This window comes from Dipodomys spectabilis, unplaced genomic scaffold (genome assembly GCF_019054845.1).
Source record: "Dipodomys spectabilis isolate Male_0828 unplaced genomic scaffold, ASM1905484v1 ptg000173l, whole genome shotgun sequence".
NCBI lineage: Eukaryota > Metazoa > Chordata > Mammalia > Rodentia > Heteromyidae > Dipodomys > Dipodomys spectabilis.
Window position 1 is genome coordinate 7,736,582 of NW_024870850.1, and position 25,834 is coordinate 7,762,415.

The following is a 25,834-nucleotide window of genomic DNA, read 5'->3' on the forward strand; positions in this document are numbered from 1 at the left end:
GTTTTACATATTGAAAACATAAATTCATATTTAATTCCCTTAAATTTTGCCACCCAACTCCAAAAATCCTAAATCCTGTATTTTAATCTTTTAAAGAAAAAGCAAGTGGTGTCATTTCTTATGAGGGTCTGTGGATGCCACAGTGAGCAGTGCCATTTATGGCAAAGGCTCAACAGAAACACGGAGAAAAAAAAGAGTGAAGACTGACAGAAAGCCAGACAGAATAGCCAATATATTAAAGCCATACAATCATTAAATGAAAATCATCCCAAACTCTGAGAGCAGAAGAAAAGAGAAACCCACGCATGGCCGGTGAGACACCTCAACCCAGAGAGGGGCCAGAATAGCAGCAATAGACTATGGATCCCACCCTTGCCCCCTGGGCTTGTTGCTCAGGATCTGCCCCGTGTTGTTGCTGAATCTGCACCCAGACACGGGCAAGGCCCTACAGTATTCCAGAACAACATGCAGTCCCACATGCTCAAGGCCCAGGTCTCCTTCCTATGATGCTCACTGCTCCATGCCCCAGGGCATGCTGGGAGTATCCTTCCATTTCCAGAGCAGGACCCTGAACCCCATCTTCCCCCAGAGGCGCCAAACCATGCGCAGGAGCTGGGCAGCTCAGACACCCACACACGCTGCTTGTCATGTCTGAGGACCGCTTGATGCTCGCGGTGAGGCTTGTGTCCTAGGTTGGTTGGCCTGGTAGGGGTGGATCAGGAAGCTCCAGAGGCAGAAGCCACACTCTTGCTATAACACGTGGTGAACGGCTCATGAATCAACTAGACTGGGATACTGCGATCCGGAAGTCTCTTGGGAATGCACTGGTACCTTCCACCAGCCAAAGGGATAGGAAGTAGAAATTCTCTAACTGGCTGTGAGAACATCCAATGGTAAGAATATTGGCTTGTGTTTTACAGTTTTCTTATTTTTCTTCTCCTATTTTGCAACTTCTTGGCAATACTAACCCATTCAAACTCATATTTGCCTTCTTTTTTCCCACAGGATTCCTTTGATAAAACAATTCTGGAGTGTGTGTTCAGATTTTCTATTTTCTTATAGACATCTTTCAGATAGATAATGTGCATAATGTGCAATTTAATTTGCATACATATTTTTCCCATTGTGGTTTCCTTTAAGGAAAAAGAAAAACAGCACCTAATTTAAGTTTTCCTGGCTTTGGTTAGATATTTACTTCAATGTAAAACCTAATTTATGTTACTCAATTCTTTTTTTTGTTGGTCACAATGCTTAAAATCTGAGCCTAGGCTCTGTCCCTCTGTTCTTCAGCTCAAGGCAGGCACTTTACCACTTGAGCCACAGCACCATTCTCAGTTTTTCTGAGTGGTTTATTGGAGATAAGAATCTCACCGAATTTTTTGCACAAGCTGGCTTTGAACGTTCCTCATATTTCAGCCTCCTGAGTAGCTAGGATTATCAGTTTGAGCCACTGGCTCCCAGGTATTGCTCAATTCATTTTTTATTATTGTTGCTCAATTCTCAGGGAACAGAGGAGGGAAGGCCACCCCACCCCCACCCCACTGGAGTTCTCCAACTTGATACTGACAAAGGCCTGGCTGAGCAGCTAGCTTCAACAGAGGCCTTGGAAGGAAACAATTGGAGCCATTAGCAGGTCCCAGAACACTGACCTGACCTGCCAAGCTCAGCTCCACCCAGATGAAAGTCACCCCTCCCAGGCAGTAGTCGCTCCACCCCCAGAGGAGTGACTTTCTTCACTGAGTAAACAGAGCCAGGGGATGCACCTCCCTACAGCAGCTTAGAGAAGCAATTGAAACTCAGTAAATATAAACCATGAGAATGGCTCCAGGCTGGGCTCAGTGAGTTTCTCTGTGAGTTTTCCACTCAGGGAAAAGCTACTGTTTGCTCAAAGGCTTCAACCCTACCCAGAACCTAGGCTCAACACAGCATCTCCAAACTAGATGAAACAGCCATCTCCCACTTTTGTGATACTCAAAGCAGATCTCCCTCCCACTTAACTAGACTGAGAGGAGGATCACACAATTCAGGGTAAAGCAGAGCATTTTTCTGTCTGCTCCAACAAACTGGCTTAAGAAACCAATCAAGCCACAGGAAAAACAAACACCTCAAGCAGACCAGAGATTCTACCAAGACACTGGATACAGACACAAGGGAGATACAGGATCTTCCCATCACCCCCCCCCCCCAAAAAAAAAAGCAGGAACTCTTTCTTTGACCTTTTATTAAATTTTTAATTTTTAAAAAATAAACAATATTTTTAATATCTTTTTTCTTTTATAGTTTTTATTTAGGTATATATGTGTGTGTGTGCTTTTTTTAATCTCTTTTGACATTTTGGTCCTTTTTTCCTTCATATTTTCTTTTTGTTCTCTTTCTTTTTTGACTTAATTGTTGTTCTGGTCATCCTCAGATATATACCCCTCATCAATTATTAGACCTTATCCCCCATGTGTACATATTTAATCCAGAAATTTATTACTCAATTCAATACTTCTTAGCCATCAATTCTTTAATAGCAGATTTATCTCTTAAACATATATAATTTTATAAAATTTTTATTGTTTACTTTTTCATGTCTCCTTTCTATCCCTCCACTCTTCTCATTCTATCCCTTTCTTCTCACAATTTCACTTAGATACTTTTTAAGTTTCACTTTTTAAATTTACATTTTTGTTTTTCCAGTTTCTCTTGTCTACCTTTTTTTCTTTTTTTTTAAATTTTATTTTATTTTATTTGAGAAGATACTGTACAGAGGGGTTACAATTATGTGGGCAGGATAATGCATACATTTCTTACCAAGCATTGCAGCCTCCTCCTTTGTTTACCCTTCACATCCCTTCCCAGCCTCCCCCCTCCCAATCCCAATCCCAATCCCAATCCGTCCCCACCTCCCCCACGCCCTCCCCCCCCCCAACCCCCCCCCCCCCCCCGCCCCGCACCGACGACATTGTAAAGCTCATTTTGGACATGACATGACAACTTGTACTTCTCATTGTTGCAACAGGTCCACCTGGATCCTTAAATGACTTGTTTTTCCCCATCTCCTTCACAAGTTATACTGACATCAAATATAGTGAAAGAAGGGGTTATACTCTGGGGGAAGGACATACAAAGCAACAAAGACTTAATCTTATAAATGCGTTAGAAACACATGCATGAAAGAAAAAAAACATTAAAATCCATATCTAAGGGTTCATTTTCTTAACATCACACTATCTGACCTTTTCCGCTTGACTCATACATATACTAGATATTGCAAATGAGGGAAACCATGGGACCTATGTTTCTTTGGGCCTGGCTTACTTCACTTAATATAATTCTTTCCAAATTTTTCCATTACCTAACAAATGGGGCAATGTCATTCTTTCTGATGGAGGCATAGAATTCCATTGTGTATATATACCACATTTTCTTGATCCATTCATCTGCTGAGGGGCATCTGGGTTGGTTCCATATCTTAGCTATGGTAAATAAGGCTGCAATAAACACAGTTGTGCTGGTAGCTTTAGTGTGGTCTTGTTTGTAAACATTTGGGTAAATGCCCAAAAGTGGGATTGCTGGGTCATAGGGGAGTTGTATGTGAAGTCTTTTGAGGAACCTCCATACTGCTTTCCAAATTGGTTGAACAAGTTTACATTCCCACCAACAATGAAGTAAGGTTCCTTTCTGTCCACATCCCCTCCAGCATCTGTTGTTGTTAGAGTTCTTGATTTTTGCCATTCTAACTGGGGTGAGGTGGTATCTCAATGTTGTTTTGATTTGCATTTCTTTTATGGCTAGGGATGTTGAACATTTCTTCATGTGTCTATTGGCCATCCTTCTTTCTTCTTCAGAGAAGTTTCTCTTTAAGTCTTTCGCCCACTTATTTAATGGGCAGTTGTTTCTTTGAGGATTTGTTATTGGGGGGTTTAATTTTTTGAGTTCCAAGTATATTTTAGATATGAGACCCTTGTCCGTTGTATGGCTAGTAAAGATCTTCTCCCAATCCGTGGGCTTTCTATTGATCTTGCTAGCTATGTCCTTTGCCATGCAGAAGCTCTGCAACTTCATGCAATCCCATTTGTCCAACCTTTCTTTGATTTGTTGTGTTTCCGGGTCTCTATTCAGAAAATTTCGGCCTGAGCCAAGGAGACCTAGGGTTTCTCCTATTCCATCCTGTAATGTTTTCAGAGTGTCTGCTTTGACTTCGAGGTGTTCGATCCATTAGGAGTTGATTCTGGTGCAGGGTGATATATAAGGATCTAGCTTTAGTTTTCTACAATTAATTAACCAATTTTGCCAGCACCATTTACTGAAGAGGCTGTCTTTCTTCCATTCTATTGTTTTAGCTCCCTTATCAAAGATTAGATGGCTATAGGTCTGTAGGTTCATTTCTGGGTTTTCAATTCTATTCCATTGGTCCTGAGGTCTGTTCTTATGCCAATACCAAGCTGTCTTGATTACTATGGCTTTATAGTAGAGTTTGAAATTTGGTATTGATATTCCTCCAGCAGTGTTCTTTCCGTTGAGGAGCGTTTTTGCTATTTGGGGTCATTTATTGTTCCATATGAATTTTTGGATTGCCTCTACTATTTCCTTGAAGAATGAGGTTGGAATTTTTATAGGTATTGCGTTGAATTTGTAGATAGCCTTGGGAAGTATTGCCATTTTCACAATGTTAGTCTTTCCAATCCAGGAGCATAGGAGGCTTTGCCATTTTTTTAGTTCTGTGTTGATTTCCTTTTTCAAGATTTTAAAGTTTTCATCATAGAGGTCCTTCACTTCTTTAGTTAAGTTAATTCCTAGGTATTTTATTTTTTGTGGGGCTATTACAAATGGAGTTGCTTTCCTAATTTTAGCCACACTTTTCTCATTGTTGGCATACAGAAAAGCCATTGATTTTTGGGGGTTAATTTTATAACCTGCTACTATGCCAAAGTTTTGAATCAGCTTGAGTAATTTGGGAGTGGAGTCTATGGGATTCTTTAAATACAAGATCATGTCTTCTGCAAAGAGGGAGAGTTTTATTTCTTCTTTCCCTATTTGGATCCCCTTTATGTCTGCATCTTGTCTTATTGCTGTAGCTAGGCATTCTAATACGAGATTGAAGAGAAGTGGAGAGAGTGGGCATCCTTGTCTTGTTCCTGAGTTAAGAGGAAATGGCTTTAGTTTTTCACCATTGAGTATAATGCTGGCTGTAGGTTTGTCATATACAGCCTTTATTGTATTGAGGAATGTTCCATGGATTCCTAATTTTTCCAAAACCTTCATCAGGAAGGGGTGTTGGATCTTGTCGAATGCTTTTTCTGCGTCTATTGAGATAACCATGTGGTTCTTATTCTTGCTCCTGTTGATGTGATGAATAATATTAATTGATTTGCGTATATTGAACCAGCTTTGCATCCCTGAAATGAATCCTGTTTGATCGTGGTGTATGATTTTTTGGATGAATTGTTGAAGTCGGTTGGCCAAAATTTTGTTGAGAAGTTTTGCATCAATGTTCATCAAAGAAATGGGTCTATAGTTCTCTTTCTTTGATGAGTCCCTGCCTGGTTTTGGGACGAGGTTTATGATGGCTTCATAGAATGTGTTCGGTATTGAGCTTTCTCTTTCAATTTCATTGAAGAGGTGGAGGAGAATTGGTGTGAGCTCTGCTTTGAAGGCCTTGTAAAATTCCGCTGTAAAACCATCTGGTCCTGGACTTTTCTTAGCTGGGAGGTATCTTATTGCTGTTTCTATTTCAATGCTTGATATGGGCCTGTTAAGATAGTTTAACTCATCTTGATTTAGTTTTGGCATGTCAATATTTGCTAGGAAGAGGTCCATTTCTGTCAAGTTCTCAAAATTATTAGCATAAAGTTTTGAGAAGTATTCCCTTATAATGTTCTGAATCTTGCTTGTTTCCGTGGTGATGTTTCCATTCTCATCTCTGAGTTTATTAATTCGGGTGTGTTCTCTTCTTTTTCTGATAAGATTTGCTAAGGGTCTGTCAATTTTGTTAAGTTTTTCGAAGAACCAACTCTTTGTTTTGTTGATTCTTTCTATAGTTTTTTTGGATTCTAATTCATTTAATTCTGATTTAATTTTGATTATTTCTTTCCGTCTACTGGATTGGGGTTTATCTTGCTGCTCTTTTTCAAGGAGGTTTAGATGTGTCATTAAATTGCTAGTTTCAGATCTCTCCAATTTGTTGATGTAGGAGCTCAGAGCTATAAACTTGCCTCTGAGTACTGCCTTTGCTGTGTCCCAGAGGAGCTGGTATTTTGTGTGTTCATTTTTGTTGAATAGCATGAACATTTGAATTTCCTTTCTAATCTCTTCCCTGACCCACTCATGATTCAGCAGTGTGTTGTTCAGCCTCCATGTGATGCCGGACTTTCTTTGGTGGCTTTTGGTGTTGAGTTCTAATTTTATTCCCTTGTGGTCAGAGAGGATGCAAGGTATAACCTCAATGTTTCTGAATTTAGACAAGTTTGCTTTGTGGCCTAAAATGTGGTCTATTTTAGAAAACGTTCCATGTGCTGCTGAGAAAAACGTGTATTCTGATGCTGCTGGGTGAAATGTTCGGTAAATGTCTGTTAAGTCTAGTTGATCTATGCAGCTGTTTAGATCTGCGGTTTCTCTGTTGAGTTTTTGCCGAGTTGATCTATCTAGTGGGGAGAGTGGTGTGTTAAAATCCCCAACGATTAATGTCTTTGGATCTATATGGGATTTGAGGGAAAGTAGTGTTTCTTTGATAAATTTGGGTGCTCCATTGTTTGGCGAATAGATATTTAGAATTGTAATATCCTCCTGAAGGAGAGATCCTTTAATTAGTATGTAGCGACCTTCTTTATCTCTTTTCACGAATTTTAATTTGAAGTCTATTTTATCTGATATTAGGATTGCAACTCCCGCCTGTTTATGCGGTCCGTTTGCTTGGTAGATTTTGTTCCAGCCTTTAACATTGAAAATATGTTTGTTTTTACGGGCAAGATGTGACTCCTGCAGGCAGCAGATAGAAGGGTCTTGTTTTTTAATCCAACTTGACAGTCTATTTCGCTTAATTGGAGAGTTCAGTCCGTTAACATTAAGAGATAGGACTGAGAGGTATTTGGGAGTTCCTGCCATGTTATCTACCTTCTTGGGGGCTGCGAAAACTGGGTTCTTCCTATGGTTCTTGGATTCTCAGTTTGGGTGCAGTTTCTTGGCCTTTATTGCGGTCTTGTTGGTTTTCTATGTGTAGGACATCTTTAAGAATCTTTTGTAGGGCTGGTTTGGTGGAGATGTATTGTTTCAATTTTTCTTTGCTATGGAAGGTTTTTATTTGGCCTTCAGTTATGAAGGAGAGTTTAGCTGGGTACAGTATTCTTGGTTGATAGTTGTTTGTTTTTAGGGCATGGCATACATCATTCCAGGCTCTTCTTGCTTTGATTGTCTCTGCTGAGAAATCTGAGGTGATTCTAATTGGTTTCCCTTTATAAGTGATTACCCTTTTCTCTCTGACAGCTTTAAGGATCTTTTCCTTGTTCTGAGTTGATTTTGTGTGGATTATAATGTGATGGTGGGATGTCCTATTCTGGTCTGGTCTATTTGGGGTTCTAAAGGCTTCTTGTATCTGGACAGGCTTATCTTTATGCATGTTTGGGAAGTTCTCTGCTAGGATCCTGTTAAACAGATTTCCTAGACCATTAACTTCTGTTTCTAGGTGTTCCTCTACACCCATTATCCTTAGATTAGGCCTTCTGATGGTGTCTTCCAGGTGTTGGATAGATCTATCATATTTCTTGGACTTGTCTTGGATGGTTGTATGTTCTTTCTCTATAATATCTAGGCTGTCTTCAATCCCTGAGATTCGATCTTCTGCATGGTCTAACCTGCTGTCAAGACTCTCTACTTTGTTTTTTATCTCTTTTCCTTCTAGTTGGTCAGCTTTGATGGCTTCAAGTTCTTTGTTGAAGCTCTGTTTTAGGTCTTGTATGAATTTCTTTATTTCTTTAATTTGGTGTTCAGTGTTTGTCCTCAAATCACTTAGTTGATTGGTTATGGTTTCTTTGGGCTCCCATTCCTTCTGTTGGTTTCCATTCAGCATTCCCTTTGTGGTCTCCCTGACTTCCTTCAGCTCTTTGTTAATGGATTCCATGAATGCCTTTAGTGATCTTTGTGTGTTCTCTACCTGGTCTCTCAATTCCTGTATTACTCTTTGATTAGCTTCCTCCCGTTCATGGGATTCCTGCAGATCTCTTTGAGTGTTCTCAGCCTGCTCACGCCATTCCTCCCTTTCTCTTTGAGTATTCTCAAGTTGTTCATGCAAATCCTGTATCAGTTTTTGAGTAGCTTCCTCACGCTTATGATATTCCTGTATAAACTTCTGGGATGCCTCCTCTCTCTCCCTATCACGCTCATACAGAGTCCTTTGTACATTGTCAAACTTTTCATTTATCATGTTTGCCAGCAGTGTTTGTAGAGCTGTTTGGGAACTCTCCTCTGGATTATTCATTATCTGTTCTAACCCCTGATTATCAGGATTGGGAATTGAGATACCCGAATTTGCCATTTTTCTTGTGTTTTTCCGGCTTACTCTGCCCATTTGAGATGAAGATAGCACCAGTTTTGTGCTAGAACACTATCTTAAGGCAACCATCAACCAAAGTTTGCATTTGTACAGTCAATAGTCTACAGTTACAATCTAGTTCAAGAGATACATCTATTCAACATCAAACAACTATATGTTAAAGGACTTCGAACCGCCGAGAAGAATTTGGAAACCAAAAATTATTAGGGTTAGGGAGAGATGTGGGTAAAAAATAGGAATAGATTGGTGTGGGGAGGCACAGGGAGAGTTAACTATGTCCTAATCACAATGCAGGAAATAGGTTGGGTAGGATGTAAGTAGAGAGAGAGAGAAAAAGAAGAAAGGGAAAGGGGAATGTAAGGAGACCGGAAAAAAAAATAGAAGCGTAAAAATTAATGTTATTTTAGAGATTAAAAGACCATCTATTTATAGAGGAATATAGAGGACATAGAGGAGATGAGAAAAACTTTAAAAAAATGCTTAAAATATTATATAGGTATAAAGAGGTAGTACTGCTATTAATGAATTTAAGTCTCAGAGGTTTTGAATTGAGTAATAAGTTTGTGGATTAAGTGTGTACACAATGGGGGATAGGGTCTACTGGTTAACTACGGGTTTATCTGAGGATGTGCAGGACAAGAGTTAAGTCACATAAAGATGAACAAAGAGGAAAAGATGGAAAGGATAGGAAAGTGAGAAGAAAAGATCAGAAGTTCAGTAGAGCTAGAAAAAAAAAACAAAAAGATAATTAAGAATGAAAGAAAAAGAGAAAGAAGACAAGAAAAGAAAAGAAAACACACATTCACGTATTCCTAAAATAAAAATTATAAGAGGAGAAAAAAAAAATTTAATGGAAAACAATTATTTTTTCAGAAGAGGCAAAAATTAAAGATTAATAAAAGTTTTAGAAAAGCAAAAAAATTTTTATATATATATATAAGGTAACAAAAAATGAAAAAAAAACAAAACAAGAAAAAGAAAAGAAGAAGAAGAAAAAACAAAGTTCTTTGATTTTTTTTTTTTTTGGGAGGGGTGGGAAGAGTCCTGTATCTCCCTTTTGTCTGTAACCAGAGTCTGGTTGGAGTCTCTGGTCAGCTTGAGGTCCTGTGGCTTGATTGGTTTCTTAAGTCAGTTTGTTGGAACAGGCAGAAAAATGCTCTGCTTTACCCAAGATTTTGAGATCCCCCTCCCAGGTTAGTTTACTGGGAGGGTGATCTGCTTTGAGAATCACAAAAGAGGGGGATGCAGTGATGAGGCTAGGTTTTGGGTAGAGTTGAGGCCTTTCAACGAACAGTAGCTTTTCCCTGGGGCTATTTTGTGAAAAAAAAAACTCACAGCACCCAGCCTGGAGCCATTCTCAGGGTTTCTGTTTTTCAATTGATTGTGGTGGCTGCTAAAGGGAGGGGCAGCCTCTGGCTCTGGTTACCCAGTGAGGAGAGCCACTCCAATGGCTGGCGCCTGAGCTGGGTGACTTTTCCCTGGATGGAACTGAGTCTGTGAGGTCACTTCGCCGTTGAGTTCTTGTGACCTGCTAAATGACTAGTTTTATTCCAAGGCCTGAGCTGGAGCTAGCCGCTCCTCCGAGCTTTGTTGGTATCCAAGATGGAGATCACCGGTGCTGGGGGGCGAGGGGTGGCCTTCCCTCCTCTGCTCCCAGAAAAGGAGTGAGGAAGTGGGGCTTCTACTCACGCGGAGTCTTGGATCCCGGGTCGTCTCTGGTCTGCAAAGTGCAGGATGAAGTTGTCCGCTCCTTGTCGGTTCTTGCTGGTGTTGAGTAGAATCCGCTCGTCCGCTGCGTCTGGCTCCTACGTCCCGGACTGCGTCTCAGGTATGCCTCCGCGGCGGTGGTCGCCGCTGCGACCCTGCCGACGCAGCGACAGCTGCTCAGATGTGTCTGCTTGGCTTCCCCTCTCTTGACTAACTCTCTGTCCTGTGATGGCACACTTGGTGTGATTCTCTGGCTTGGGACTGTTCACTGGAACTCTGAAACTGTTTTCTATGCAAGAGCTTGTTCAGATTCCAGCTTCTCCTCCGCCATCTTCCCGGAATTCTCCCGATACAGTCGAGCTCTCTCAATTCTAAGACTCCAATTTAGAATACCATCCTGTTGGAAGATAGGATCTACACATACTACTGTGGGTAGAGATAAGCACTTGATTCAAAAAAAAGTCATGAGATTTGCAGTTAATCATTTGTGATAAGCATATACCTACCCAAAATTTGTGACCTTTGTGCAGGATCAACTTAAAGAAATACCAATTGCTTCTCACCCTGGTGCTGGCTGTGGAGGAGATCAACAAGAATCCCCATCTGCTACCGAACATGACTCTGGGGTTTGAGATCTATACAGCACATTACTTAGGTACTGATCTGTTAGAGGATCCTCTCATCTGGCTGTCTGGGAAAAATAAAAACAGCACCAATTACACCTGCAGAAGAGACAGCAAAGCTTTAGCAGGACTCACAGGAACCTCAAGCACATCTGTTCCAATCGGGACACTGCTGGACCTCTACCAACTTCCACAGGTGAGGCTGGGAGAGGTGGGCAGATGTGAAACTATGTCCACATGGACTCTGTCCTGGACAGGCTGAAGAGGTATTATCATGAACCCTTCCAAATGCATAATCTCACAGGGAAAAGACTCCAAAAGTTGGTGGAACATACACATTTTCTTTGCTCTAAATAAAAGGAGAGGTTTTAAGAAAGGAAAGGATGACCCAAAGCTCTGAGCCTTAACCATACATGTATGCAAAGTGCTTGGAACATGGGAGATGACTTTGCAAATGAGATAAGCAAACTTTTGCTCCCACCCTTCCCAGTTTTTGTTTAGCTTACATCAGGACTGAGACTTGCCTATTACCATCCTCTTCCTGGTGTTGTGTTCATTTTTTCCCTGTAGTTCACTTATGGGGATTTTGATCCTCTCCTGAGTGATCATGGAAAGTTTGGGACTGTCTATCAGATGGCAGCCAAAGACTCAGATCTAGCCCTGGCCATGGTCTCTTTGATGCTTCATTTCGGCTGGACCTGGGTGGGACTGTTCATCACTGAAGACAACTATGGTGTGTGGTTCCTCTCAGAATTGAGAGAAGAGATGGGCAACAGTAGAGTCTGTTTTGCCTTTGAGAACATGATCCCTTACAATGCCTTTACAGATTACTCAGATGATCTATCCACATATTGCCAGCTAATGGACTCATCAACCAATGTGATTATCTTTTATGGGGACAGTAAATTTCTACTAAGCTTTATTGTTAAATTTGGGCACATTTTAATTACAAGGAAAGTGTGGGTCATGAACTCACCCTATGATGACATCACCATTGGTAAAAGATATTTTCTTTTTTTTTTTTTTTTTTTTTGGGTCCGGTTGCAGGGCCTGAACTCTGGGCCTGGGCACTGTCCCTCAGCTCTTCAGCTCAAAGCTAGCGTTCTACCACTTGAGCCACAGCGCCACTTCCGGCTTTTTTCTTTTTGCTTATGTGGTGCTGAGGAATCGAACCCAGGGCCTCAAGCATGCAAGGCAATTGCTCTACCACTGAGCCACCTTCCCAGCCCCCGGTAAAAGATATTTTCTGATCCACTCCTTCCACGCGTCTCTCACCTTCTCTCATCATCATAGAAACACTTCTCTGTTCACCAATTTTATTCTGAAAGGTACCTTGTCAAATAACTTAGGAAATAATTCCCTCCTTAGGTCATGGATTCAGTCTGTTTATAGCCTACTGATTAAGTCTGACTGCAGAGACTTGGGGCACTGCTCATACAATGGCACACTCCATTGGTTGCTGAGGTATATTTTTGACATGACCATGTCAGAAGAGAATTACAACATCTATAATGCTGTGTGTGCCTTGGCCCACGCCCTCCACCAGATGTTTCTTTGTCACATGGAGGAGCCACTAGGGCACAATGGTCAATCAAGGGCATTTCTCTCTTCACAGGTAATGGCTTTGGTTTTGGGTGACCTACTCTAGGCATATAGACTTTCTATAGAAAATTTCATAGCAGATGGAACTAGGTCATCTGGCTCCATTTTGGAAAATATAAGAAACATTGGGCCTGTCATACTCTACATGAGTGAATGTAGAGCTGTGAAGACAATGTTCTTGAAGAACGCTGCATCCATGAAAAGGAAGTGCTGTGTCTTCTGTCCCCATCCACACTATGTGTGGAAAAAGCCGTCCCCTTTTCAATATATCCAAGTTGTCCTTGTAACTTTTTAAAATAACAGATCAAGGTGACTAATTCTTGAAAACCTAATATTGTCTGGACACAAGTGGCTCACACCTATGGCTTACTCCTGACTATAGTTAACTATCAAAAGCCAGAAGTGGAGCTTTGGCTCAATGGATAGAATGCATTCTTTGAAAAGAAATTAAAACCACCTCGATTTGAGTGTCTAAGCCCTGAGTTTGTGTCACAGGATAAACACACACACACACACACACACACCACAATGAACTAAGTCTTGCTTAAAGTAGTCTTTCATAATTGTCATAAATATTTTACTATCCTACTTAGTTTATTATTCCCCTTATTTCAGACTGACTCTCTGATCACAATCATAAAATAAGTGATTGGAATGCAATTGAGAGTCTTTGAGGTCTGTCATATGATAATTCATTATTTTGTTAGATGTAGCTGGAGTTGCATTCCCTTGAAATTGAGTTTCTGCATCCCATCCTGGATACCCAGGTTTTAGAACTTGGTAACGCTTTAGTCTGCTGTGGGCCTGCAATTGATACAGTTGGTTGGATTCCTGTGGTGTGTATGAATCAGGGGATGGGAATGAAGTGTAATCCATTGTTCTGGGGTTCTGTGATAACACTGGGAAGCACTTCACCATACTGTAATGAGTCCCTTTTAGCTGCATCCCTTTTTGAAGAAGATCCAATTTACCAATCCTGTTGGAGACCAAGTGGTTTTGAATGAGGAAAGGAAATTGGAGGCAGAATATGACATTAAGAGCTTTTGGAATTTTCCAGAAGGTCTGGGACAAAGGGTGAAAGTTGGCGAGTTTTCTCCATCTAGGCCATATGGTCAACAACTGATTTTGTTTGAAAATCTGATAGAGTGGCCCATAGGAATTACCAAGGTGGGTCATTTCTACTTTTTTTACTCTCTCCTTTTTAAAAAAAAGGATTGTTATTAGGAACTAGTTGTAGAAAGAGCTTACAATTTCCTTAGTCAGGTTACAATCACAATGCTTGTAGACACTGTCACCACATCCTATTTCTCCCCCAGAGTTGGTTGTTTCTAAGCATAATGTCATAATCTATGTATAAATAAGCAATAAGCTTACCCTTTTTTTAAAGCTTGTTCAATAAAACTATGGTTCAATCGTGTACATTTCACCACTTCCTGTTTCTGGAAGTTTCTTACTAACAGATTCATGTAGGGAATAGGGGAACATTTCATTATCAATATGTTATTCTATGTTTGCATATTGAATATCATAAAAGCTAAATGCCACTTGTGAATCATCTTTCCAACACTGTGACCAAATACCTGAGGGAATCAAATGAGAAGGCAGAAGGGCTTGCTTTGCTTCTGCCTGGAGATTTCAGACCATGCTTGGGTAGATTGATGCTTTTGGATCCGTGTTGACACAGGTTGTAATGAAAGGAGCAACTGCCAGTGAAGTTCACCCACCTCATGGCAGCTGGGAAGTCAAGGGAGTGAGATGTGAATAACCCTGGATACAACAGCACCTTCAAAGCACTTAGCCATGCTTTAGAGTGTTGATTTAAAGTTTCCCCTAGTGATGTTCTTCTTATGAGAGAAAACACATCATCACCTGATACAAGAATGGGATGTAGGGTTAACTCCCATTTCCTAATTTCCTAGAATTAACATCCACCTCTTCAAGGCTCCATGACTTCCTGATAGCGTGAGGGGCTGGATGTCGATTCTCCATATATTCTTCAGGTCATGTTACATGAAACTGTAAGAAGGCTCAATCAATTCATTGGTTGTATGTATTTAAAGATTTTGTTTTTGATGATCTTTTTCCTTAAAGTACTGGAGTGTCTGGGATTTCAGGTAAAAGGATGAATAGTACTACCCTTCATCTGAATGTTCCCAGACTCCTCAGTCTGTCTGCACTGAGAACTGTGGTTCTGGATACAGGAAGGCCTCTGTGGAAGGAAATGCTACCTGTTGCTTTGACTGCATTCTTTGTCCAGAGAATGAGATTTCTAATGCAGACAGGTGAGTCTGTGACTTATAGAGAAATTCCCCATCTCACCTTCTTAACCTTCAGTCCATCCAAACCAGTGGAGTGATATACAATAAAACAGCAGGAACACACATGCACCTTCACCCAAAGTTCTATGACTATCATTAACCATACTTCTCCTTAGAAGAAACAACCCACTGCCCCTCCATTACAATACCCTGTTCCCCTCTCCTCAGTCACATGTTTTTGTATGTAAAGAAAGTATATAAAAAAGAAAATATCAAGGATTAGTTGTTGATGGTTGAAATGACATGCAAATCTAAATGGAATTGTGGATGTAACAGAATTTCATTTGTGAATACTCATTGCCACTCTTTCCTAATTAAATGTTATTTTCTATTTAGCACACCTAATAATACAAGGGGCTTTTGGGCTTTTTTGTTTTTTTTTTTTTGTTATGATCACTCCATATCTGACACTGGCACTAGGTTGACTAACAATTACTCAAATACCATTGATTCAGAAGTAGTTCACCATCTCCATTTCGTGTCTCTTCTCCTTCCTCAAGCTGAGCTTTCTGAGATCCTCTCATATCAGTGGAGGAGCATTGTTCTTTCTTTAATACATTTTTAGTGTTAAAATCCTGTACAGAGTGGTTACATTTACATCGGTAAGGAAATGAGTACATTTCTTATTGAGTATTGTTGCCTCCTCCTTTGTTTTTCTCTTACCATCTCTTCCTTCCAACCTCCCCAACTCCTCCTCCCATAGATCAAATGCTCAGAAAGTTTGTTTGGGGTAAGTAGTAGGTTGAGTTTAGGATTAAAACTTCTTTTTAAATTGAAGTGCTTGGGCTGATTCTATATTTTCCATTATTTCTTGAATGAGTAGCAGAGAGCCAGAGTGGTATGGCCTGTCAAGAATGCAGCAGGATGGCTAGGTAATTATACATTGCACCTGTAATCCAAGTGACTCAGGCAATTGAGATTTGAGGATGGAGCTTCATTGCAATGATGAGCAGGAAACTCAGTAAAAATATTTTCCACAATTAAGCACCAAAAGAGCTGGAATTTGAGCTGCTAGTCAAGTGGTAGAGGGGTAGTTTTGAGAATGAATACTCTGGAAAAATTCCTAGGGGCAGAGTTCAAGCACTGGATGAAAGACAAACAGACAGACAGACAGACAGAAAAAGAAAGAAAAAAGAAAGAAAGAAAGAGAGAGAGACGAGGGTGATGTGAGGGAGTGAGGGAGGGAAGGAAGGAAGCGAAATAAACAGAAAAAAGAGAAAGGGAAGAAGAAAAGAAGAAGAAATGTGTGAAAGAAAGAGAATTCAGGTGAACGTATTTTGATACAGAGAGTTATACTAGTTGGTATTGAGAGCAATACAGGTTAACTGGTGAATCAGGGGAAATGAGCTGCTTAAGTAGAGGAGGATGTGAGGAAAGAGAAATATGGAAACCAGACTAATAGTGATTCTCACTCCTCATCAGACATGGAGCAGTGTGTCAGGTGTGCAGATCATCAATTTGCCAACACCCAGAGAAACCACTGCCTCATGAAAACTGAGGGCTTCCTGGCTTATGAAGACTCCTTGGGCCTGTCCCTGGTCTGCATGGCTCTCTGCTGCTCTGCACTAACAGCTTCTGTTCTTGGGGGGTTTATCAAGCACCAAGACACCCCTATTGTCAAGGCCAATAACCAGGCACTCAGCTACATCCTGCTCATCTCCCTCACCTGCTGCTTCCTCTGCTCCTTGCTCTTCCTTGGCCGTCCCAACACAGCCACCTGCATCCTGCAGCACACCACATTCGCAGTGGTCTTCACCGTGGCTGTCTCCACGGTCCCAGCAAAGATCATCACTGTGCTTCTGGCCTTCACACTCACTGATCCAGGGAGAAGCATGAGACTGTGGCTGTTGTTCGGGGCTCCTAACCTCATCATCACCATCTGCACTCTCATCCAAGTGACTCTCTGTGGTCTCTGGCTGGGAATCTCTCCTCCTTTTGTGGACATAGATGCACACTCTGAACATGGCCACATCATCATCCTGTGCAACATGAGCTCTCTCACCGCTTTCTTCTCTGTCCTGGGATACCTGGGTGCCCTGGCCCTGGCCAGCTTCACTGTGGCTTTTCTGGTCAGGAACCTGCCTGACACCTTCAATGAGGCCAAGTTCCTGACCTTCAGCATGCTGATGTTCTGCAGTATGTGGCTCACCTTCCTGCCTGTCTACCATAGCACCAAGGTGAAGGTCATGGTGGCCGTGGAGGTCTTCATCTTGGCCCCCAGTGGAGGCCTCCTGAGCTGCATCTTTGCCCCCAAGTGTTACATCGTCTTGATAAGACCTGAGAGAAATTCACTGCACAGGTGTAGGGAGAGTACAACTGAAAGAAATAAATCTTAAGATGGACATAAATTTTGTCTAGAATGCTTGGAGGTTCTGAGACAAATCCATACAATTTGGGCAGTCAATAACCATTTGAACTCATTCATTTTGTGGGTTGTGTTAGAGTTAGAGCAAGATTCCAACTAGACTGTCTAAATTTGTATTTCCTCCTGGATATCCTTTGTTTCCTCCAATGTAATCTTCCTTTTATGCTATCAGTCGTCCTTTTAATTACAAATCTACTGTGATTCTTCCTTTCCCTATATGCAGGCTATAATGATGCTTTAATATCACTATATTGCTCAGTTCACTGATATATGAACATTCATTTTGATGAAAGTTTCCATACTTTGATTACAGTTACTTGAGAATATTTTCTGAGCTAGTTGTGTATTTCTGTTCAAATATTTACTGTTCTGCAATATTACTGAGTGTATTTTCCTAGGAAATACCTCTCCCTCTCTCCCTCACCCCCTCTGTACATCTTTCTCTCTCCCTCTCCTCCTCCATACCTTCCTCCCTCCCTCCCTCCCTCTCTCCCTCTCTCTTTCTCTCTCTCTCTCTCTCTCTCTCTCTCTCTCTCTCTCTCTCTGTCTCTCTCTCTTTCACATTCTCTTTCACCTCCTTCAGAAATTTAGATCAGGGTATTAAGCAGCACTAGTTTCCCATGGGAATCTCTATGAGTACTTTTTTCTGGCAAAAAGGGCCAGGGCATCAACGTGACTTAAGATGAACCACTGGAGGAATAGTTTGATTATTGGTCATTATTCCTCACGGGAAGTTGAAGGTATCTAGTGCATGATGGTCTGAGTTTAGCCTTGTCACCTCAGTCTCTAAGGATCCTAAATATTAATAGATAGCAAAAAGAAAGGGATCCCCAAAGAGGGGGAAATACATTAGATCATGCTCAGACTCAATATATGGCCATGATCTTTAAATAGTACAAGAGAAGGAACAGTTCAACCATTCAGAAGGCTCCTTGAAGAAATCAGAATCTGTTGCCTCCTTGTTTGGAGTTGAGGCTCCTTCACTTGCCATTTATCTTGTGTTTCTATGGCTTGTTCTATCCCACTTGGAATTGGCAACAGAGCAGCCAATGAAAAACCTAGAGGATAGTTCTCAAAATGCTCTAGAAACACTACTGGCAATCATGCTGAATGAAAAGGGACCGTTTGGTGACAGAGTGCAAGGGAAAGTCTATAAGGGAAAAAAATGGGAATCCAGAGGTGAAAGAAGTTAAAGAAGGCCAAGAAGGGCCAGATGCTCTTCGTTGGACAGAGACAGGTGGTAATTGAGGAGGTCCTGAATTGTGCAGGGAGGTATAGCTCATCCCTGATGAGAAATAATGATCCCTAGGTGTGACTAAAATCTGGCACAACTGAGTAGAGTATTTCAAGGCTCTGTAGCCCCAAGAAGCAAGAGGGTTAAGAAGGGGAGTGGAATGCTTGGTATTTACTTTTTTATTAATTCTTAAAAGGTATTTATTACTTTTGTCAACTTAAAAAATGTTTATGGTTATTACAAAGGGGATATACAGGGGGTTACAGTTACAGAAGTCAGGTAAAAATACATTTCTTTATCTTTTTTTGTAGATTTTAACAGTAGTCATGATCATCTTTCATCTTTTATTGATTTTTATAAACAGCGAATAGATTACATTTATGCTCCATATTTCTTCCCAATATACTTATAGCACAACTCACCACAGTTCTTCAATAAATATTCATGAAATCATTTTGTGGAGGCATTGGGGCTAAATCTCTTTTGAGTGAGATTTCAAAACAAATATTCAGAGACCTAAATATCTGGCAATTATTTCCTTCATGATAAAGAAAACATCCATCAGGTTTGTCATTTGGAACTATTTTAAAAGTGCAGTCCAAACAATTTAATTGAAAATAAGTCATGTAAAATATATCTGCACATCACGCTTCCCTATCTAGGCACATTCAGAGTCACATTTTTATGTTTCTTAAATAATTCTTTTTAAATGATAACTATCAATATCAAATATCAAACGGTTGAACTGATACCTTTTACAGATTCCAATTTATTTATTCATTAGTATTCATTGGGAATAATGTCCTTAGAGAATAAGGCGTGTGTGTGTGTGTGTGTGTGTGTGTGTGTGTGTGTGTGTGTGTGTGTGTGTGTGTGTGTAAGATGGTAATCTTATTCTTCCTGCTATTTAGTCCATCACTGCCATGCAGCTGATGGAGCAGATTTTTTCCCCCCATTTAAACAAAGCCCTATATTATGAGCCAACATTGAAGAATGAGTCACTTGGCAAGCAAGCCACCATCTTTACATTATTGGTATTGCTTGGCTATCCCTTGGTGCTTAGCATCAGGATGTTAAGCTCAGTGGATCTCTCTGAGTGGATAGGGGCACTATGAGACAAAAGGAGTGCGTCCAGGCCCCGACACCGTGTCCCTGGACCAGTATCTGATATTTCGAGCATGAGGTAAAATGGTGGTACTCATGGCATCTTCCATGTGGCTGCTTCACCAGCAGTACACACCAGGCTGATTTTTAATGCTGATTTTAGGGGGCTGTGTGCAGATTACTTTCCCTTGTTAAAGATCTTCATGAAAACCCGGCCATAGCCTAGTCAGCCTTGGAAGACGCTCCCTGGCGTCCACCGTCACGCTCACCGTTGCTCTCCACGGAGCCGTTGCACTTCCTTCTGCCATCTTGCCAAGTCTTGGATCCTGGGTCGTCTCAAAAATACATTTCTTTTTGGACAATGTCACCTCTTTCCTTGCTCTTTCCCAGTTTCTCCCTCTTTTCCCACACACAAGTTATATAGTTCCTTTGCCACAACTGCTGCATTTGTTCACTTTGTCCCTCCATTTCCTAATCAAATTGGAAAGGCCTCACCTCTTAATACTGCCATATTGGAGAAGACACATTCAAACCACAGCAAGGAAAAAGCTGGAGGAAAAGCTGTAGATCTGAAGAAAGAAAAGTTCAGGTGATAGAAAATCATTACTTTTTTAAAATCAGGTGATAAGAGAAATCAAAGCAATGCTTTAGAAAGACTGATTTAACACTGTAATGCTGGAGGGGAGAATGAAATGAGAACAAACTGAAGAATAATTAAATTGAAGTAGAGATTTTGTATCTTTGCATATTTATTACAAACAATATGTGTTATATATGTAACAGTATGGCAGATTTTGCTAGTTTCTAGAATTTAAGTCTAACTATAAACATACAAATAATTAACTAAAGATGGTACACTTAGGGGAGGATTCAGAGGATATAGAACCTTTGAACAACTAATGATCAGGTTGTTTGATATTTGGCTCAGCTGAAAGGCTGAAAAGAAGGAGGTCATATTGAAGAAGAAAACTAGGGGACAGGTTGTAATTGGTCAAGTCCTATTGTAGGGTTTGGTCAATATAATGGTGGCGGTCTCTAAATCCTTGAGGCAATACTGTCTGGGTTATTTGCTGAGCCTGCAGAGTATCTGGGTCTTTCCTAGGTGAAGGCAAAGATGGGCCTTGAGGTGATGTGTCAGGGGATAATAAAGAAGGTGTCGTTTAAATCAAAAACTGAAAAGACTGGGGAGTTGGAGAAGATGTGGAACACAAGGATAGGATAAATGAGAACAGATGAGATGACTCTGATTATTTTTTCAGGGTCCTGAAGCAAGCAGTAGGAGCCATTAGGGTTTTTTTTATTCCTAATATGGGGTTTTGTGGGAGAGTGAATGGGAATTAGGAGAGAGGCAGAAAGAAGCTGAAGGATAATGGACTTTAGCCCTCAGCAGGTAGCAGGAAAGAGGAGATACTCATTTGGGGTTAAAAAAGGTATGTGAGAAGCTTTAAGGGAAATAAGAATTTGGTCATTGTGGGAGGGAATGGGGAGGAGGTTCTTGAAATGTGCCAAACTAAGGGGATTTACTTCTAGAAGGGGACTTGGGGGAGCAGAGGATTGGGTTCATTTCACCTAACATCAAATCACCTGACCAATTCTGCTTTTCTCAGACATATACTAGTTATTGCAAATAAGGGAAACCCTGTGACTATGTTTCTTTGAGCCTGCCTTACTTCAATTAATATAATTTTTCCAAGTCTTTCCATTTCCTAACAAACAGGGCAATGCCATTTGTTCTAATGGAGGCATATAATTCCACTGTGTATATATATAACATATTTACATACATATATATGTATGTATATATTACATATATACATACATATATATGTATATATAACATATATATGTATATGTATATATGTATGTATATATATGTATGTATATATGTGTATATATATTTTCTTGATCCTTTCATCTACAGAGGGGCATCTGGGTTGGTTCAATACCTTAGCTATGTAAATAAAGCTGCAATAAACATTGTTCTGCTAGTCGCTTTAGTATGGTCTTGTTTGTGATCATTCGGATAAATACCCAAAAGTGGCATCGCTGTGTCATAGGGAAGCTCTATGTGGAGTCTTTTGAGGAACCTACATACTACTTTCCAAAGTAGTTGAATAAGCTTACACTCCCACCAATAATGCAGTAGGGTCCCCTTCTGTCCACATCCCCTCCAGCATCTGTTGTTATTAGAGTTCTTGATTATAGCCATTCTAACTAGGGTGAGGTAGAAACTTAATGTTGTATTGATTTGCATTTTATGGATAGGGAGGTTGAGCATTTCTTCATGTGTCTATTAGCCATCCTTCTTTCCTCTTCAGAGAAGTTTCTCTGTAAGACTCTAGCCCACTTATTTATTCGGCCGTTGTTTCTTTGAGGATTGTTGTTGGGGGCTTTAATGTTTTAAGTTCAGGAATATTTTAGGTATGAGACCCTTGTCTATGGCTAGTGAAGATCTTTCTGTATTACTCTTTGAATAGCTTCCTCACATTCACACAATTCCTGTAATTCTCTGACTGTTGTCAGCTTGATCACACAATTCCTGTGTTTCTCTTTGACTATTCTCAGCCTACTCAGGCAATTCCTGTCTTTCTCTTTGTTCTCAGACTGCTCAGGCAATTCCTGTATTTCTGTTTGACTGTTCTCAACCTGCTAACGCAATTCCTATACTAATCTTTGAGTAGCTTCCTCATGCTCACGAGATTCCTGTTAATCTTTGGTTTGCCTCCTCTTGCTCCCTATCATGCTCACACTGAGTCCTTTCCAGGTTTTCAATCTTTTCATTCACCATGTTTACCAGTAGTGTTTGTAGAGCTTTTTGGAAAATCTCTTCTGGATTATTTATTAACTGTTCTGTCAGGTCATTATCATGAGTGGGAGTTGAGATACCTGGACTTGCCATTCTTCATGTGTTTCTCTGACTTGTTCTACCTATTTGGTATGGAAGTAACTCCAATTTTATGCTAGAACACTATTTCAAGGCAAGCATCAACCAAGTCCTGTAGTGGCACAGTCAAAAATCTGCAGATACAATCTAGTTCAACAGATACAATCTTTTCAACATCAAACAACTATGGGTAAATGGGCTAAGAACAGCACAGAAGGATTTGGCAAAGTAGAAATTATTAGATTTATGGAGAAATATGGGGAAACATAGGATGTGGAGAGGTAACAGGAGAGTGAATTTAACCAAATCCTAATCTCAGAGAGGGAAATGGATTGGACAGATCATAGGAGAGAGATTTAAAAAAAGAAAGAAAAAAATGGAAAAACAAAAATTTAAATTTAAAAAGTGAAACACTTAAAATTATTTAAGTTTAAAGAAATGATATTTGAGAAGAAAAGGATAGGATGAAAGGAAGGGAGGGATAGAAAAGAAACATGAAAAACTAAAAAATAAAATTCTTAAAATTGGTTACTTGAAAATTGTATAGGTTAAAGAGATAATACTGCTGTTAAAGGAGTTAAGCCTAAGAGGTTGTGAAATGAGCACTAAATTTCTGGATTAGCTATGTACATAATGGGGAATAAGGTCTAATAATTGATGACAGGTAAATATCTGGGGGTGAGCAGAACAGCAATTAAGTCACAGAAAAAAGAAAGAAAGAGAGTTAAAAAAATGAAAAGAATTTTAAAAAGGACTAAAAGGTTAAAAGAGATTTTAAGAAAGCACACACACACACACACAAACACACACACACACACACACACACATACACACACACACACACACACACACACACCTAAAATAAAAATTATGAGAAAAAAAGATTAATAGAAAAAGTTATAAAAATAAAAATTAAAAATTAGGTAGAAAAAAGAGTTCTTTGGGGTTTTTTTTTTGGGGGGGGGTGAGGAATGGGAAGATCCTGTATCTCCCCTGTGTCCATAACCAGTCTCTTGGTGGAATCTCTGGTCTGCTTGTGGTGTTTGGTTTTCCTGTGGCTTGATTAGTTTCATGTCAGTTTGTTTGAACAGGCAGAAAAATGCTCTGCTTTACCCAGGATTTTGTGATCCTCCACCCAGGCTAGTTCAGAGGGAAGGAGATCTACTTTGAGTATCACAAAAGAGGGAGATGGCTGTTTCCTCTAGTTTGGAGATGCTGTGATGAGGCTAGGTTCTGGGTAGGGTTGAGGTCTTTCAGCAAACAGTCGCTTTTCCCAGATGGGCTAGCTCCTGAGACACTCACAGAGCCCAGCCTGGAGCCATTCTCAGGGTTTATGTGTACTGAGTTTCAATTGTTTGTCTAGGCTGCTGTAGGGAGGGACAGCTTCTGCCTCTGTTTACCCAGTGAAGAAAGTCACTCTTCCGGGGGCAGAGCTGCCTCTGCTTGGGCAGCATGACTTTCCCTTAGGTGGAGCTGAGTCTGGCAGGTCAGGTCAGTGTCCTGAGACCTGCTAATGGCTCCCATTGTTTCCTTCCAAGGCTACTCAGCCAGGCCTTTGTCAGTATCAAAGATGGAGATCTCCGGTGGTAAGGAGGGGTGGCCTTCCTTCCTGTTCCCTGAGAAGGAGTGAGTATGTCAGGGTTCTACTCATGCCACAGTCTTGGTTCCTGGGCGGTCTCTGGTCTGTGATCTGCAAGATGAAGATATCTGTTTCTTGTCACTTGTTACTGGTGGTGAGTAGAATCCGCTCACCCACTGCATCTGGAGCCTTTGTCCCAAAATCTCTCTGATGGTATGTTAGCTACTGCCGCTGCCACCGCTGCCACTGCTGCAGCCACAGCCACAGATACAAGCAAGTGCCCAGATATGTCTCCTTGCCTGGACTTTCCCACTCTCGCCAAACTCTCTGTACTGTAATGGCACACTTGGTGCGATTCTCTAGCCAAGGACTGTTCACTGGAACACTAAAACTGTTTACTATGTGAGAGCTTGTTTAGCCTCTAGCTTCCCCTCTGACATCTTCCTCTGAATCCTCAACATATTGTCTTTTGAAGGAGTAGTCAGGAGAAGATAGCAGATTAGAAGCACCAACACTTTTTTTTTGGGGGGGGGGATATCGGTCATGGGTCTTAAACTATGGGTTTTGGCGCAGTCTCTGCACTCTTCAGCTCAAGGCGAGGGCTCTACCACTTGAACCACAGAGCCAAATGTGGTTTTCTAGTGGTTTATTGGAGTTAAAAGTCTCACAAACTTTCCTTCCCTGGCTGGCTTTGAACTGCAAGCCTCAGAGCTCAGCCTCCTGAGTAGCTAAGATTACAGGTGTGAGCAACGGTGCCCAGCTGCACCAACACTTTTGTCCCCATGAATGTGAAGAATCAATATACACAAGAAAGAAAGTAGAGCTGTGGTTCAAGTGTTAGAATGTATTCAGCAGAAAAGTTCAGGGACAGGCCCCAAGCACCCAGTTCAAGCCCCAGAACCAGCTCAAAAATAAAAAAAAAAAAGACAAAAAAACAGGAAAGTCTATGCTGTAGGGAAAAAATAGAGGAAGAGCATTGGCAATCTGAACAAGAGCAAGCATAAGATCCACATGGTTATCTCAATAGATGCAGAAAAAGCCTTTGACAAGATCCAACACCAATTTATGATGAAGGCTCTGCAAAAACTAGGAATCCAGGGAGCATTCCTCATTATAATAAAGGCTATATATGGCAAACCTACAGCCAGCATTATACTCAATGGTGAAAAACTAAAGCCATTTTCTCTTAATTCAGGAATGAGACAAAGATGTCCAATCTCCACTGCTCTTCAATTGAGTATTAGAATTCCTAGCTACAGCAATAAGACAAGATGCAAACATAAAAGGACCCAAACAAGGAAAGATGAAATAAAACTCTCCCTCTTTGGAGATGAAATTATCTCCTTTTTTAAAAAAAATTTTATTTTATTTCATTTTTTTGTGAACATATTGTACAGAGGGGTTACAATTACATGGGCAGGATAATGCATACATTTATTATCAAGCATTGCAGCCTCCTCCTTTGTTTACCCTTCACATCCCTTCCCAGCCTCCCCCCCCCCCACCCTCTCACCCAATCCTCCCCCCCTGCCCCCCGCACCAACGTTTGTAAAGCTCGTTTTTGACATGACAACTTGTACTTCTCATTGTCGCAACAGGACCACCTGTATCCTTAAACGACTTGTTTTCCCCATCTCCTCCACAAGTTATAATGACAAGAAATATCTTGAAAGCAGGGGTTATACTGTGGGTGAGGGACATACAAAGCAACAAAGAGACAATCTTATAAATGTGTTAGAAACTAATGCATGGAAGAAAAAAACATTAGAATACATATCTAAGAGTTCATTTTCCTAACATCACATTATATGACCTTTTCCGCTTGACTCATACATATACTAGATATTGCAAATAAGGGATACCATGGTACCTATGTTTCTTTGGG

General features: G+C 40.6%; 1 protein-coding gene across 1 annotated transcript; it reads left to right on the plus strand.

The window, feature by feature from the left end:
- The first annotated feature begins 10,855 nt into the window (after window positions 1-10,855).
- Window positions 10,856-17,119, plus strand: LOC122119588 (vomeronasal type-2 receptor 116-like). Its single transcript, XM_042693602.1, has 6 exons — window positions 10,856-11,059; window positions 11,434-11,860; window positions 12,192-12,478; window positions 13,423-13,632; window positions 14,623-14,747; window positions 16,186-17,119. Exons 1-6 carry the CDS (start codon window positions 10,856-10,858, stop codon window positions 17,117-17,119), a joined length of 2,187 nt encoding a protein of 728 aa, XP_042549536.1.
- Window positions 17,120-25,834: the final 8,715 nt, after the last annotated feature.